This window comes from Phalaenopsis equestris, unplaced genomic scaffold (assembly GCF_001263595.1).
Source record: "Phalaenopsis equestris unplaced genomic scaffold, ASM126359v1 Scaffold000134, whole genome shotgun sequence".
Lineage (NCBI taxonomy): Eukaryota > Viridiplantae > Streptophyta > Magnoliopsida > Asparagales > Orchidaceae > Phalaenopsis > Phalaenopsis equestris.
In genome coordinates, this window is record NW_018164576.1 from 2,331,464 (window position 1) to 2,347,299 (window position 15,836).

The 15,836-nt window shown below is 35.3% G+C and overlaps 1 protein-coding gene across 1 annotated transcript in view; it reads right to left on the bottom strand.

The window, feature by feature from the left end:
• Nucleotides 1–15,651, bottom strand: part of LOC110021438 (endoplasmic reticulum-Golgi intermediate compartment protein 3-like) — a 35,438-nt gene extending 19,787 nt beyond the window's left edge. Inside the window, exons 1-4 of the mRNA XM_020719921.1 lie at nucleotides 15,261–15,651; nucleotides 6,720–6,793; nucleotides 5,042–5,125; nucleotides 4,844–4,924 (exon numbers count right to left, since the gene is read on the bottom strand). Of these exons, the coding sequence (XP_020575580.1) occupies nucleotides 4,844–4,924; nucleotides 5,042–5,125; nucleotides 6,720–6,793; nucleotides 15,261–15,402 (381 nt within the window). The 5' untranslated portion in view covers nucleotides 15,403–15,651. The remainder of the gene's footprint in view (nucleotides 1–4,843; nucleotides 4,925–5,041; nucleotides 5,126–6,719; nucleotides 6,794–15,260) is intronic.
• Between the last annotated feature and the right edge of the window lie 185 nt (nucleotides 15,652–15,836).

Here is a 15,836-nt window from a genome sequence, read left to right on the forward strand (position 1 = left end):
CTTAGGATTCCGAGGTTGTCATTCGTCATGACCTAAATCCTCACATCTTCAAGGTTATTTGTGCTGATTGCTTCGCACAAATATAAATCCTAATAAATAAAAAATTGCAGGATGAAACATTTAAATGATTTCTCCTAAATTGAAGCCAAATAATAGGATAGCTTAGGAAGTCACCGAAGTTCTCCTTCGGATCCGTGACATCCTCTAGTGTTCCCTCTTTTGGACTCCAAAACAAAATGTTCTAAATTTGAACTAATCTTCTTTCACACTTCTTAGTCCGATATCTTTGAAATGTCATTACCATTTGAACTCCTTGAAAGTAATTTTCCTTGACTTTTATCGAGAGTTCATAGGTAACTTCAGTTATCTATGATGTAATTAACCATAGGGGCTTGCCCTTATATAAAGCTTTTTCTGAACCCAGCATAATATAAAACCAAACTAATTCTTCATATTAAAAAGGGGAACTTGTCGGTAATTGCAGACCAAACGGACGTCATAACTTTCTTTAGTTTATTTGATCGAGTCTCACCCTCAACTCTTGTGTTTATCCTTCGGGATAGATACAGGATTTGAGGTAAAACGCTCTTTCATCTAAACTATGAAAATTATGGGGTCAGTTTGACTTCATCTTTTTCAAAATTAAAATTTTTAAAACGTCCTTCAGAAGCGGGCAACGGGATTTCAATTCCGATGACCGACAGCTTCTTACGGACAAACCCCGCACAAAAAAAATAGTGTCGACACTTCCCGATCTTGAACAAGAGTTACCAGTCTGATAATCTACGGATGACAGTCCTTAACCTCAATCCAAGTAATTAGCAGTGGACCTTTATAAATTTTCATAGAAAAATTATTTGATTTTCATGCAAAAGTTATTGTTTAAGTCTTTTTATGCAGAGTTCTTTTTAACATGCAAAAAAGATTTTTGTTTTATTTTTTTTGTAAATAGTTTGTAAAGTTGTATAGTCCACAGGCTAGTCACTCTAATCGTGCTAGAACTAATGATAACCTAAGAGGGTCGGTGACAACGATCCCATCAAGAATCGACGAATAGTATCATTGATTCTTTCATTTTCCTTATTGAAGATCATTGAGGTAGAAGATATTATTCTAATAATCTCAGTTTATATCCCTCATTTAAGCACACATAAAGAATGTCGTCATCGCCCTCACCACTTAGATCTTAGACTTATCCTTGTCCAGTGATCCATATGCGGCGTTAACAAATTTCTCCAATTGCCAGAAGGATTTGAGTGTAATATCCAAATTCAAATCTCGGTGCACTGGGTTTCATTGTAGGTTAAGTAATTGCATTGCGGTTAAGTAATTGCAGGAATTTCACTGTTGATTTAATTAAGGAAGCATGAACTACGTCTCGGTGCATCCTCATGTCTAGTGTCTTAATCAGTTTGTGAATGAGGATCAAGTGTCTAGTTTCATTATTTATTCAAAAATTAGGTAGATAGACTCTCACCTAAGTGTGCTCCTAAAATCTAAGAAGGCTGCACTGAGAATTAGGTGGATGGACTCTCACCTAGGGTGTGCTCCTATAATCTAGAAAGTCTACACTGAGAATTAGGTAGATGGACTCTCACCTAGGATGTGCTCCTAAAATCTAAGAAGCCTACACTGAGAATTAAGTAGATGGACTCTCACTTAGGGTGTGCTCCTAAAATCTGGAAAGCCTATACTTTAACTTGTGCTCCAAGTAATTTAAGGTGTTCTACCCTCAATTAAGTGTTTTCCAACTAATCCTCAAATATTTTTAAGTGTTTTCAAAGTAATTAAATCATAAATTCTCATTTTTTGGACTTAACCATTTAACAAAAATAACAAAACAAACGAAAAGAGAAAGCCGACCCACTTCCAAAGTTAACAAAGCCAAGGAACGAAACAGCAAGTGAATCAATCTAAAAAAAATTAAATTATTTCAAAAGGTGTAATTAAATCGACCCCTGAGAAGAGTACTGAAATCTATTCCAAAACAGTGCTTTGATCGGCCCGAATGTTCCACAATTCAGAGTAAAAAAATAAAACTAAAAACTATCAAATATAATAAAAAGATGTAGCCCAAAAGACACGAAACAAAACAAAAAATTACAACTCACAACGACACTTTCAAACAGCTCCAAACCAGTGTTCAAAACAACCATAAAACGATGTCTTTGTGCATGTAAATTCCCCTAAACTTTTGGATGAAATATTTAAAACTTTTTATTTTCATTCTTTTATGGGGTGGTGATATTCAAGTACAACAAAAAAATGACCCATAGAACTGAAGAGGATAAATGTGCTAACTCTAGCAAATTGATAATGAAAATCAGTAATGTCAACCACATCAAAGAAGACTCTTCACATCAGCTTTACTATCACAGGTTATGCTCACTTACAGTTGCCAAACAAAAGTTGAAGTATGAATTCATAAAAAATAACATGTTCACAGATATTGAATCATCCTAACCAGTAAATTGATCAAAAATGAAATGATAGGAAATGATAGTGATAGGAGCTATGAAGCATGAGAAGAAATATCTGTACACCAACCACACAATTGTAAAAAAAAACAGTTGCCTAAACAGAGCAATTCATAACTTGACATTATCTAGACAATATGACATAATCAAATTGAACTAAGCTTCATCCAATGCAAGACACACTTAGTTTTGGAGAAATAATAACAAATAATTTATGGTGTGGAGGCATAATTCTCTCTAACCATGCAATTCGATTTCAGAAGACAACATTAAAATTAGAATATTATCTAACGCAAATGAAATGTTCAGGTATTAAGAACAGAAAAAGACATCATTAAAATTACCTCCAATGCCAAACCAACCCACATGAAATATGCAGAGTAATTGATAAAGCAAAAAATTTGAGAACAGAAGTAGCAGTATACAATAAGGTCAGAAAGTTTCAAGAATTGTTAGAACCAAATACTTCGATATAAGATTTGTGGTGAACTATAAGGAATAATCGAAGTAGAAGGTAAGATCGAGGAGTGCAAACCTGCGCGTGAGAGTATGGCAGGCGATCGACAAAGAGTTTCGAAAGAGGACAAAAGTGTTCTGTCGAGAGCAGGGGGAGGCAAATCAGACGTATATGGGAGAGTTAAGCGGCTTCGTGCAGAGGAGAGGCGAGCGACTTCGGTGCGGACGAGAGGCGAGCGGAGCTTCGATCGAGACAAGAAAAGGCGAGAGGGAGTGGGATCGAGCGGTCTCAATGCCGCGAGGAGGCGAATCAAAAGGATGAGGCAGACAAGGCTTTCGATACAGAGGAGGCGAGCGGAGCTGTTCAGTCGAGCGAGGAAGCAGGCGGGATCGAACGCGAGGAAGCAAAGCAGGAGACGCGGGCCGAGCAGGAGGGAGCCGGAATTGAGAGAGGAAGAGGGAGCTGGGTTCGGTAGCGAGGAAGAGGGGGTCTTCGTCGTAGCAAAGAGTCGAGCATTTCAATTCGCAGAAAGGAAGAGTTTTGTCGAGAGAGGAAGAGGAAGCTGGGTTCGGTAGCGAGGAAGAGGGGGACTTCGTCGTAGCAAAGAGTCGAACATTTCAATTCGCAGAAAGGAAGAGTTTTGTCGAGTGAGGGAGGCGAGCAGGAGCTTCGCACAGGAGAGTGAGGTTGGTATCCAATGAGGCTTCTTCTACGTCCGGAAGAGGAAGAGGCGAAGCAGGGGCCGGGGAAATGAGACGAGGGTTTCGGTTTGTGAAGGAGGGGTACGGGTTCGAGCGTGAGGAGGAAGAGGGAGTCAAATGTCTGCTAGAAGAGTGAGCGCTCGATCTGTATATCCAAATTTTCAATGTGTCTGTTACAGGTGATTCGGCAGAGAATTGATTAATGGAGGAATTGATTACCTTCCATTAACACAACAGCTTAATTAGAAAGTAATAAGGCCTCATTAAATTTAATTAAGAATTTAGATGGGTAATTTGAAATTTGAAATTTTAAATTACAGGTTGGGTTGTCAGCCTGACCCGAGATAATTGGGCTATGCTTAGCCCGAATCGAGCCCAAGTCGAACCTGAGTTGAGCCCGACTTGCGTCCTGCTAAAAAAATGCATCGATTTTCATGTCATTTGTGCGTGTGTGTAACCCTAGCAATATGGGTGTCCTTCCAGGCTAAAATTGACGTTTCGGATTCGCCGACGTAGTCCGTTTCGTCATCCGGGGTCATCCGGACAAGTTTGCCGACGGTCGGACAAAAAACGTGCCAACTTCATACATGGTGTAGCGAGTGCGTTGCTGAGTCACGGAGGGTTAACCTAAGGTCGTATGATCATGTATGAACTCATTTTTGGGCTCTCTACATGTTAGTCCTTAGCCCTTGCAACTAGAAGTTGAGTGCTTGGAAACACTCATGTAAGTTTTTCACAAAAATGAGTCAATAAGTGGTTTGAGGTTTGAAGTTCTACGGGAGGTGGACTCCATTACTAGTCTGCTAAAATGGTCAACAAGGAACTCCTAAGGCTAGATTTTGGGTTCTAGGAGTATGAAACTAAGACCTCACTGAAAATAAGGTCAACAATTTTTACATCAAAAGTTACAATACAGTAAAACAAAAGAAAAATTTACACGCATAGCACACAATTCTGATGTATTTACATATCTCAAACCCAAACTTTCATATTTACATTTATAGCACTTTGGTACTTTGAAACTATGCATGAAAAGATGTATTTCACTTTCCAAAAGTGAAAATATGAAAGTTTAGGGGTGAGATATATAATACAAAAAAATTGTGTGTGATGTACGTAAATGCCCCCAAAACAAAAATCACAGCAGTTATGAAGAACTCAGTAGGGACTAAGACTCCTAGAGAGATAACATGTAATAGATAACTGACCTTTGGAGCACCAATTCCATCTTGTCTAACTTCAATTACATTGCCATGGGAATCAATCCTCCGTTTAATTATGTCATGTTTCTGTGTTACAGTGGAAACAAAGTTCAGCATAGAAAGATTTCTCGAGAGGTGAAACAAATGGAATAGAGGTGACCAGATAACAAAGATAAAAACAACCAATTGAATAAAAACACCTACCACATCGAGGTGTTCTTCTCCACTGATATCCATGGCATCAAGACTGACTATTGAACAAGGAAGTGCAGGGAAAGTGATATCAAACTGCACTTAGTAAACACAAATGAATAGAAATGAATCGAGTAGTAGATGCACAAATAAATAATCATACACAAAGCACCAAAAAAAAAAAATCTAAGAAAAAATCTGCAAGAAATTATGACAAAAGTTTAAGCATCAATTTCTATTTCAAAGTATCCTTTGCATTAGCTTTTGATAGCATCTAGAGTTTTGCTTGTAGTTTTAGTCTTTTTGAATTATCATCAGAAGCTATAAAAATTAGAAAATGCTTCAAACATTCAATTCAATTACCACAATTTTAAAGAACAAATTAGTCTAACAATACTATAATTTATTAAGTACCAACAATGCTCATTAATATTTATAGTTACGAACGAAAGTACTTAATAAATATGAGTTTATATAGTGCAGAGTGCAAACACGGGTATTAATAAGTCAATACAGGCTTTTTGAAGGGGTAATATCGCAAAGAAGTTTAAAACAAACAAGAGACTTGCTTTTTCATCCATTTGACTCACAGTTTCAAGTTGAATAGAACTACCTAAAGATTATTAGCAAGTTTGACGTATGGACTCGGTAAATGGCTCCCTACATTTCCAGTTTTTTGTAACAAATCAGAACGGCATGCAACCACAACCTGTCGCCACCCACTAATCATGTCAGTACGGAACAGCGGTGCCGTTGTCACAGCCTGATAGATGCCTAAATGCTATCAAGCCAGTTGACGAGAAAGGTACCCCTTACAGTGTTTGATTTCAAATCCCATTTGATTGAAGCAAGTCAAATATGGTTAAAACTACTTGAATTTGGTGAATTGTTTAACATTTGTTTCCAGCAAAGATCATGTAAAAGAAGCTCTATTAGATGCCGGATTGTTAAAAACAAATTGGACATTGAAACGGAAGAAAAAAAAAGTTCAAGTTTCAATGTTTCAACTGGGGTTAAACCTTAGTTTTAATAAGATGACGCAATAAAAATTAAAATTATTTTAATTTAATTCAAATGGTTTAAAATATGATATAATAGTAAAATATTTTTACTAATTCAATATATAACATTTGAATTCATGATGCTTGACTCATAAATATTTTGAATGCGGTTTTTAATCGGGTAATGATATTTTAACCATTTTCTATATAAGTCTAAATCTTTTATTTCTAACATTCGGATCAAAATTAAAAGGACAAAATTGATAACTAAAATCAGTTGATTTTTAAAAGACCGGTTCGGTTTGCCTCTTTGCACAACTGATTTTGGTCCTGAACCAAACGAATTAGTGGACCTGAACTGGCAGAACCGGCAGATCCAGTTTATTTTTTAAAACATTAAAAATACATGAATTTCTTTGACAGCATCCCAAATTTTAGGCTCATAATCCAAAGAAACGAAAGGGACATTCATAGATAGTAATCATCTGACAACTATATCTAATATTTACACAAAGAAGGTGGTAACCAAGTCAGACTAAAGTTTCCAGAATGGTTATGGGCAAACTGAACCACCATCCAGAACCAAGCACAGACCACTAGAGGTTAAGAATAACATTTACTACAATCAGATGGGACAAAATCAACACATTGAAAATAAAAAATAATAAAGGTTGACGCATTCCAATTACATTGATCCGAAGCCTTTCTCCTCTAGAAGTATCCACTAGAAGCTTTGTTTCCGTTACCGGGCGAAGATATAATCCTGTTTGAAGCCACGGAAAAAAAAGAAAAAACAGATGACTGTCCACACAAAAGAAATGAAACACCCAGAATAAATAACTCGCAACATAAGATCACTGAGATGGAGTAATAAATACTTTCATTTGAATTTTCCGGTTCACTTATGGTTGCAAGCGCTGAAAAAAAGGAAAAAAAAGCACAGGACTGGAGAATAACAACTTGGTTAGAAGATGTATGTGACATAATTGATTAATGAAGAATTTACATACACACAACATAATTCAGATGTATTTACATATCTAACACCTTAACATTCATAGTTACATGCATACCACTCAATTCTTTAACATCACAATAAAAATACCACCACCGCTGCCTTTTTAAAAGTCAAATACTACTTTTCGTGTGTAGGTTAGAGACACCAAGGTGTTAACCTTTTCATGTGTAAGTTTATGACAACAAGGTGTTACAAGTGTAAAAATCAAATTTTGGGTTTTAGATATGTAAAATTTTAAATACATATGAATTGTGTGGTATGTATGTAAATTTCCCTTGATTAAATGATAGTTGTTCAAATGATGAATGAGTACTTCCTAACTTCTAAAACCAATCACTCATTTGAGTGACAAGGGACAAATTAAAAAACCAGCGGTTGATGCACAAACCTTGTTTCTTATGTCTATTTTGAAATGAGCTGATGTTGAGAAATGCTATGGAAGATTAAAGAAATCATAATCTGCAATTGCTAGTTGTTTGTTGCCCATTCAAAAGCCAACATTTCAAAGAAAAAAATATACTCCTTTTCACATTTAGTCCAACAATTTTATTATAGACCAACCCAGAAAAAATAGATCTAATCCTCATACACTACACATTTCCAGGATTAAAAAAAAGCACCCCAACTATTTAAATGAAGCGTTAAGAACCATCATTGACACTTAGAAATAAACTTTCTATAACCTATAAGCTGCCCTTTAATAATTTCAGAATGTAAATGAAAAGAAACTTACACCTTCCTTGCGATAAAAAACAAAAATTAGGGAATAGGCCACATTTTCTTTGCTTTTTGAAATAAACACAATTTATAAAGGCAGCAAAATTGAGTTATCTTCAAAGCAAATCTAATGCTATGAATGACTTTTACCATATGCAAAGATTAATTGGTTATTGCAAAATAAACGCGAACAACTCTATTATATTTTTTTTTCACCAGCCATATGAGAAGTTATCCACCCAAAATTTCAGTGAGAAATTGCTTTTTGACGTTTACCTTAAAACAACTACCATAAAGTGCTTTTTAAAAGTAGACTGTCAAAGAAACAAATTTGAAATACTACCATTTATTTTATAATAAATGTTGTGCTCAATAATTATGTTATAAAAAAAAGGAAAAAGCAATGTATTTCAAAACTTCGAATGACAAAGCAGCTCTGCAAAAAAATTTTGCCAGATAAAAATATATGATTTATCTTTCAAACAGCATATATACCACATGTGCAACCAAACAGCTCTAGCTAATATCTTGGCAACAATTCCTTAAAGCTACTTTCCTACGTCTACTTCCCAACCAAGTAAACAAACATGAGCAACCAAACATAATGAGACCTTATTTTATTTAGCATTTCAATTATATCCAACCAAACAACCCTCCAACAAATAAATCTACATCTAGTATTCTTAAATCGCATTATGGAGACTAGATTAACAGTTCTTTGTGGTAAATGGCCCTTCGACAGTAACTTTTTTATTTTTTGCCAATTTTGAATCATTTTAGCCAATATTTTCTATGAATTTAAGGGACAAAAAAAATGCTAAAATTTGTAATGTTGTCATATAAGGTATTAATTAATAGTACACTAATATGCTTTCCTTCAATTGAAAACTTGAGACAATAAATAGTTGGCATTGTTGATTATTTCAAAAAAACTAATTGAGTAACAATATCATAAGCACATATATTATCAAATAAAATAACATGATGACCTCATTTGCTCAAAAGATTACACCTCATTTACTACAGCACGATAACCAAACAACAGAAATACAACCATATTGTTGAACCAATATCCATATAAAACTATAAAAAGAATTATGCACAACCATGAAAGATTTTGTAAGTATTCCGAATCGAACAATATGCTTTTTCATGCCAATAAAATTTATTCTAGGCTTTCAAGCCAATCAAATACACAACACCGAATAACACCAAACATGGGTTAACAAAATTTATGAAAAAATAATCCATTCATGAAACAATGCTAAAGCGCAAAGTTCAAGTTTGGTTAGTGTTGTTTAGCAACATTAGTCATAGCTCTGCAAATATAATCAAAAGTACATATTACGGTACATTGGGGTAACTTTTCTATGGTTTAAGATAGAGATAGTTAAATATATAATGGCACATTACCAATTTCTTCTCACTTCCACTATTCGATTCCAAATCAAAAGTATTCTAGTGATGTATGCTAACAAGGATAGGTTTGAATAGTCAAAATTCATAAAAGAACAAGGAGCTGTTGGTTAAAATACTTAGAAAGAGCAAAGCAATTTCCTTTTATCTCTACAAACAATCAACTTAAGAAAAAGGAATTCCTATGCAGGGTCTAGGAAGTGTTGATGTATGCAACTTTACTTCTATATTATGAAGATGACATTGTGTTACCCCCATAGGTCCAAGAGAGACCGATCGAATGCCATTCCACCTGATCACCAAACCAACAGGCGGGCCGATCCTATTCGCGTGAAGAGGCGGGATGGCATGTTACTGTTGGAGAAGAAGACAGGAAGAGGGTGGGGTCCACGAGAGGCTTAATTACATACTCAAGAAGGAGAAATTGAAACAGATTTGGAGGGAAAGTGGAAAAGGAAAATTTTCAAAGGCTGTGGGACGATTATTTAAGGGGAGTAACCAAGGGGGGTTTGTTTTTCTTTATGAATTATGTTGTTGGCTAAGGTGTTTTCTTTTTTTGGTGGTATTCCTAGCGACGTCTAGCGTGTGGGAGAGTCGATCTACCTCTCGAAAATTAGATCATATTTTGTATCTTGCTTGTTTGCAATTGTTTTTCATAAAAGTTGCCCTTATTTGACTTGTTTCCATCTATCTATCATCGTTTCACTGTTGTTTCTTGCTGATTTTGAGTCTAGAGCATATCAAATTGGTATCAGAGCATAGATATTGGTGGGATGGTAGCAAAGCAAGTGAATGTGCCAGAAGGAGAGATAGGGCAAATCAGATCAGTAATGGAAGAGAAGTTCGCCACCATGGATGACAAGTTTTCTTCCATTAAAAGTTGAATGGAGCATGGATTTGAGAGCACAGGAGAAATGCAGAAGATGATGAAATAACTCATGGATGTGCAGTCTAATGTCGTGCTGACCACTCCAGTTGCAAACCCTAACCAATGATTGATCAGAGAATCTTTGCTCAAGTCAAAAAGGAAGGGAAACAAGCCAGAAGACAACGAATAATACATCATATACCTACCAGAGCGTCACCCTAAGACTCTGTAAGGAGGAGTGGAGACTTCCAATGGAGGGGGATGGGCCGGAAATTGGAGTAGGGATGGTGAACGGGGCGTGAAAGAGCTCGATGAAGGAAGGAGAGAATCGGGAGTGGGATATGTCTATGATCAAAGGAGGGAGTTTCACCCTAGATATATTAGGGGAAATACCAGAAGAAGAGAAAGTTGGAGTGGAGAAGCAGGGTCATAAAACTGAATGGGTGGGTGTATTGGGTGGAACGGTACTTTGCAATTAATGGGTTAGCAAAGGAAGAGAAGCTCATGGCAACGGGATTATGCTGGGAGGCGAAGGCTTTGGAATGGTTTCAGTGAATGGAGGCAAGGTATTTGATGCACTCATGGGAGGAGTTAATGACTTGTTGGAGCATTTCCGAGCCATTCAGAAAGGAAACCTACATGAGCAATTCTATGTTTTGACTCAAGAGGGGACGGTTACAAAATATCGGGAGAAGTTTGAGCTCTTGTCAGGGAGGTTGAGATAGATTTATGTAGCAAGACTGTAAGGAAACTTCATGAAAGGCCTAAAGCTCGACATATGAGCAACCATCTGCCCCTTGAAACCGTGAAGATTAAGGGAAATAATGGAGTTCGCCCAGATGATGGAAGATAAGAAATATGTGAAAAAGAACAGCAAAAGCAGCAACACAGGAGAATTCTACAAGAGCAAATTGACAGTCACGACATCGAGGATCTAGACAGTGTCATTTCCGAAAGAGAAGCCGGAAGAGAAGAATATAGGAACCCGTCCCAGAGGTAATTTCAAGCGTCTCGCATATGAAAAAAATGCAGGGTAAAAGAGCAAAAGGATTGTGTTACTTTTGTAATAAGAAATATGTCCCAGGATACCGTTACACAGAGCACGTCCTTCATATTCTTTTAGTTCAGGAGGAGGATACAAAGAGCGAGAAATCAAATGAGGAGGCGATGGAGGACGAGCATTTGCATTTGGATGTGGCGGAGGTGTCTCTCAATTCGGTGGTGAGATTTACTTCAAATCACACCATGAAGAATAGGAGGTAGATCGGGGAACAGGCGAATGTTGTATTGGTGGGCTCCACAGGCCTGTGGGGAACAAGTGAGTTGATCCTGTTCGTGTGAAGAGGCGAGGCGGCATGTTGCCACAAGAGAAGAAAGTAGGGAGAAGGTGGGCTCCACGAGAGGCTTAATTACTTACTCAAGGAGGAGAAATTAAAATAGGTTTGGAGGGAAATTGGAAAAAGAAAGTTTAAAGTTTTCAAAAGTTCTGGGAGGATTCTTTAAGGGAGGTAACCTAGGGTGGGTTTGTTTTTCTTTACGCATTATTTTGTTGGCCGCGGTGTTTTCTTCTTTTGGCGGTATTCAGAACGACGACAAGGGTATGGTTGTAAAGTAGATCAACCTTTTTAACTTACTTGATTGCATTTATTTTTCCTAAGAACAACCCTTATTTGACTTGTTTCCATCTATCATTGTTTCGCTGTTGTTGCTTGTTGGTTTTGACTCCGGAGTGTATCACATTGCCAGGGCATAGGCAAGTTAAATATCAACCCTAGGGTTGCTCTCTACTCCACTCTAAAAGAAGGTTCTAAAATACAACTTTAGCTTCAATTTCAGTCCTATCACAAAAGTTTAAAATTCAACGATTTTAACTTTCAATTTTGTTTATAGTTCCCACTGTACTTTTATTGAAGCAATTAAAAATAGTTAAATTATATATTGAAATAATAAATTATGATATTTCATGTTTTACAATTATATCTCAATAACAAATGAAAAGTTTTCTCATATTCCGTGATCATTTAAATAAAAGAAACATCTATAGCAAATAAGAATAAAAATAAAAATAAAAATGGTATTCATATGGGGTTAAAAACTGTGCTCAAAGTATAATATAGGAATCAATTTGTTTTCATCAGTCGGTCCTGTAAGTAAACAAGATGATTGTATTGATCTGTGGGTGGACCTACACAACAAAAGCTACACCTATTAATAGAGCTTCATTTGATTCCAGGTGGCCACTTTCCTATGATATAAAAGAAAAAAAAAAATTCCCATTTTCTCGTGGAGTGTATGTATGGTAATGCAAAGAACCCAACAAATCATAGTATTATAGTCATGCTTGGAATCCATCCTTATCTATATCGAGCCAAAGGAAAAAAAAGTGCCAACTTTTAGTTCATACCACATTGAAATAATCCAAAACTTACACTTCTGATCAATATCAAACGGTAGTTAAAATCATTCTATATATATAAAAAAAAAACTCATAATACATTAAAAAAGGGATCAAACATTTAAAAAATATCACCAGAAATAATTTTTTTAACATGCAAAGTTTGACCAAAGATAAATATTTGAGCAACAGTTCAGAATAAATAACGTTTAAGGCCATAAAAATAAAACTCAAACATAAAACAAGACTGTTGTCTTTGACAAACTCCACATAAAGGTTTAAGTACCAAAAGTGGGTAAAGAAGAGATGAAAATGGCATTAAGGTCTCCTTTTTTACCAAAATGATGCATGAAAAAAAAGGAAAACTGAGAGAAACTTTGCAGCACTTGCTTAAAAAAGAAAAGTGCTGCTATTCTTTGATTCTTTATTTAAATTGTGCATGCAATTTTAATTAAACGATTGCGCAAATTTGGAGTTCTTCCCAAACCAATGCCCAGCAATAGAGCCTAAGGTCTAATTTTTATAATAGCAACCACAACATTTTTGGACAATCCAAACATTATCATAATGAAAAATACAACCCATTTCCATCATCACAATTAACCATTTTACTCCTAAGAAAATAGCAAAACGTCAGATAAGCACAACAAATAAACATAAGAATGATAAATTAATAATATTAATTAAAACAAAAATAAATAAATATTTGAGAAAAATAAATAACTAGATGCCTAACACTACATCAATTCACCAGGACAAGAATAACTCTATGTGCATTGAAGCATGTAGCCATGATGCTTATGCCCCAAATTAAGAAAGCATAAATCATGCTCAGGCAAAAAAAAATTGTGAGATTTGAGGCGCTTATTGGGCTCCTCATGGTGGCTTGTGTCTTAAAGCAGGCACCTCAAATGCATAATTGAACCATGGAAAAAGGAATTGAATTTCAGCTATGTGATTGAGCAAGTAAAATTCAACCCAGGCAAAATCCATCACAAAAAGCGGAGAAGAGAAGGAGATATATCTCAATGTAGAAATGATAAATGGAAAATATACCCCAAAAAAGAAAAACATCATCATCAATTAAATCGGCGAAAGGTTCTCATCACAAATCCTCAAGGACATTGACAACATCTCTATAAAGGTATCACTGGAAATTCAGATTTCTTCATGTACAGGGATTAATCAATCTAAATTAACCCTCTTATCTTGCAAAACTAATTTGAGGAAAGTTTTGTTTCTTTTTTTCACTTTAGCTTGTGGTTGGAGTATGTTGGTCTTATTGGATGGAATTAAGTCAGGTTAAATCAATCAAGTTAAATTTTGGAAGAAAAGGTGCCGTAGGAGTAAGATGAATTTGTTTGCTTCAATTTTTGAATTTGAGTATTGAAATTCAAGTTTTATTTACAAATTGAATTAAAATTTAACTTTCAAATTCAAACAAACAATAACAACTGAGATTTTGGCTGAAGAACAATACAAAGTAATGTAGAAGGCATTGTAAAGGATGTTTTTTTGTATGTGGAGAACACTATGCATGATATGGATAAAATGGTTGCGTGAGAGTGAAGTGGAAAAACATTATAATTGAAAACAGTTCTCAAATTTTATTTAAAATATAAATTCAAATTCAAGCCAAAAAACAAGATATTATTTACTAATTATTTGAATTTTGATTTCAAATTTTAAGGTTTTTATTTCAATTTTGAATATTTTTGCTCAAATTTGTAATTTCTTTCATTTTTTTTCTCTCATGTTTCTTTTCCAAGAGATTTACTAAAACTAACCTAATCAAGTGGGAGAAATAGATAGTGGCTATTAGAGACAAACTAAGAAGGCTTTCGATGCAATATATTAAAAAAAATTCAAAAATATAAAATAACTTACAAATAAAATAAATTAAATTACATTAAAACCCTATAGGCACACAATTCTACAATATATATTGAATTTGTAGCCAAAAAAGGCTTTGTAGAAGCTTCAAACAATTATTGCGGAGGTCATATCGAGAGTGAGATCAAAGAGAGTGAGGAAAAGAAAATAAGTTGATGGCATGATTTCCTAAGCAATCAAAATCAAAATCATACCTTAGTTTCCTTAAAAATAATTTTTTTAGATTAACTTCACCTCTTATACCAATTGACAGAGAGCGGGAATGCAAAAAGTAGGTATGTCATGTAGATATTATCATCCATAGTGAAAATAATTGAAAGGATGGAAGAGCTGAATTGTATAACAATTATGCAATAACAAATCAAAGCACCTTCATACAAAGAAGTGTCTCATTTTCTTTACCATGACAAAATGATCTCTTTAGTAATTGTTTATACAAGAAAAACATACCAAGCATTCAAAAAAATCTTGCAGCAGAACGTTTTCAGAATTTCAAACATACCAAACATTCAGAAATATTGTGCAAAATGATGTTTACAGATTTAACTCCAATCCGTTTTCTATTAAACAATGGGCATGGAAATTTCTTCAAACATAAAACTACGAGTTAGGTAGCAACAACTGCCTCAATATTCAATGTGACTTTCAGCTAGGATTGCTTCTATATACAAAAGCTAACACGCCGCTCCAATCCAATACAAACAGGAAAAAGCTCGTATTGACCGCACGAAGTATCCAAAGAAATAAACTTTAGGACACGTACAATAACATCCAACTACAACCGAACCCTAAGCAAAACCCAATCCATCAAATAATGATTCTTAGAAAATTTGAAGAAGGAAGTATCCTCGCATAACAAGCTCCAAATGAATAAAAAATTTTCATCCAATCGTCATGAACATGAATAAAGAGCGTGGACATACTTAGCTCGGAGATGAACAGGAGAAACATGACGATGGACGAAACGATGGTTATTACGCCTCCGGAGAGAGTCCTGCTGTAAAAGTCCTCGTTGATCTTAGGGTACGCATCCAGTTTCTTCAATTTGCCAAAAAAACCCTCCATTGAGGAAGACACGGAGCAACAAAATTGGAGATCGAAATTTTACTCTAAAGGGGATTGAAACGAGAATCGTAATTATGAGTAGAGAAGATATCAAAAGAAAATTAAATTCAGGGGAGAAGAAGGAGGAGCGAAGGGAAGGCGATCTCTTCCCGCTGAGAAGAGAGGAAGGAACAACAAAAAAATTTCTGCAACTTCGGCTCCGCCTTTCTCTCTCTAAAGTTGAGCCGACAAGCGTTTTATTCAAGTATTGATTGGGTCAGCACAGTTAACCATCAGTCCGGTCCAACTCCAAACGAGGAATATCATATTTTAATTTAATTTCAAGCTGAAAATAATTTGAATTTTAGTTTGTATTTTAAATATATTTTTTATTGTAATATTATCAAATTGAATTTAAGCATGCAAATATATGAATTCCTTAATAAAATCAAAAT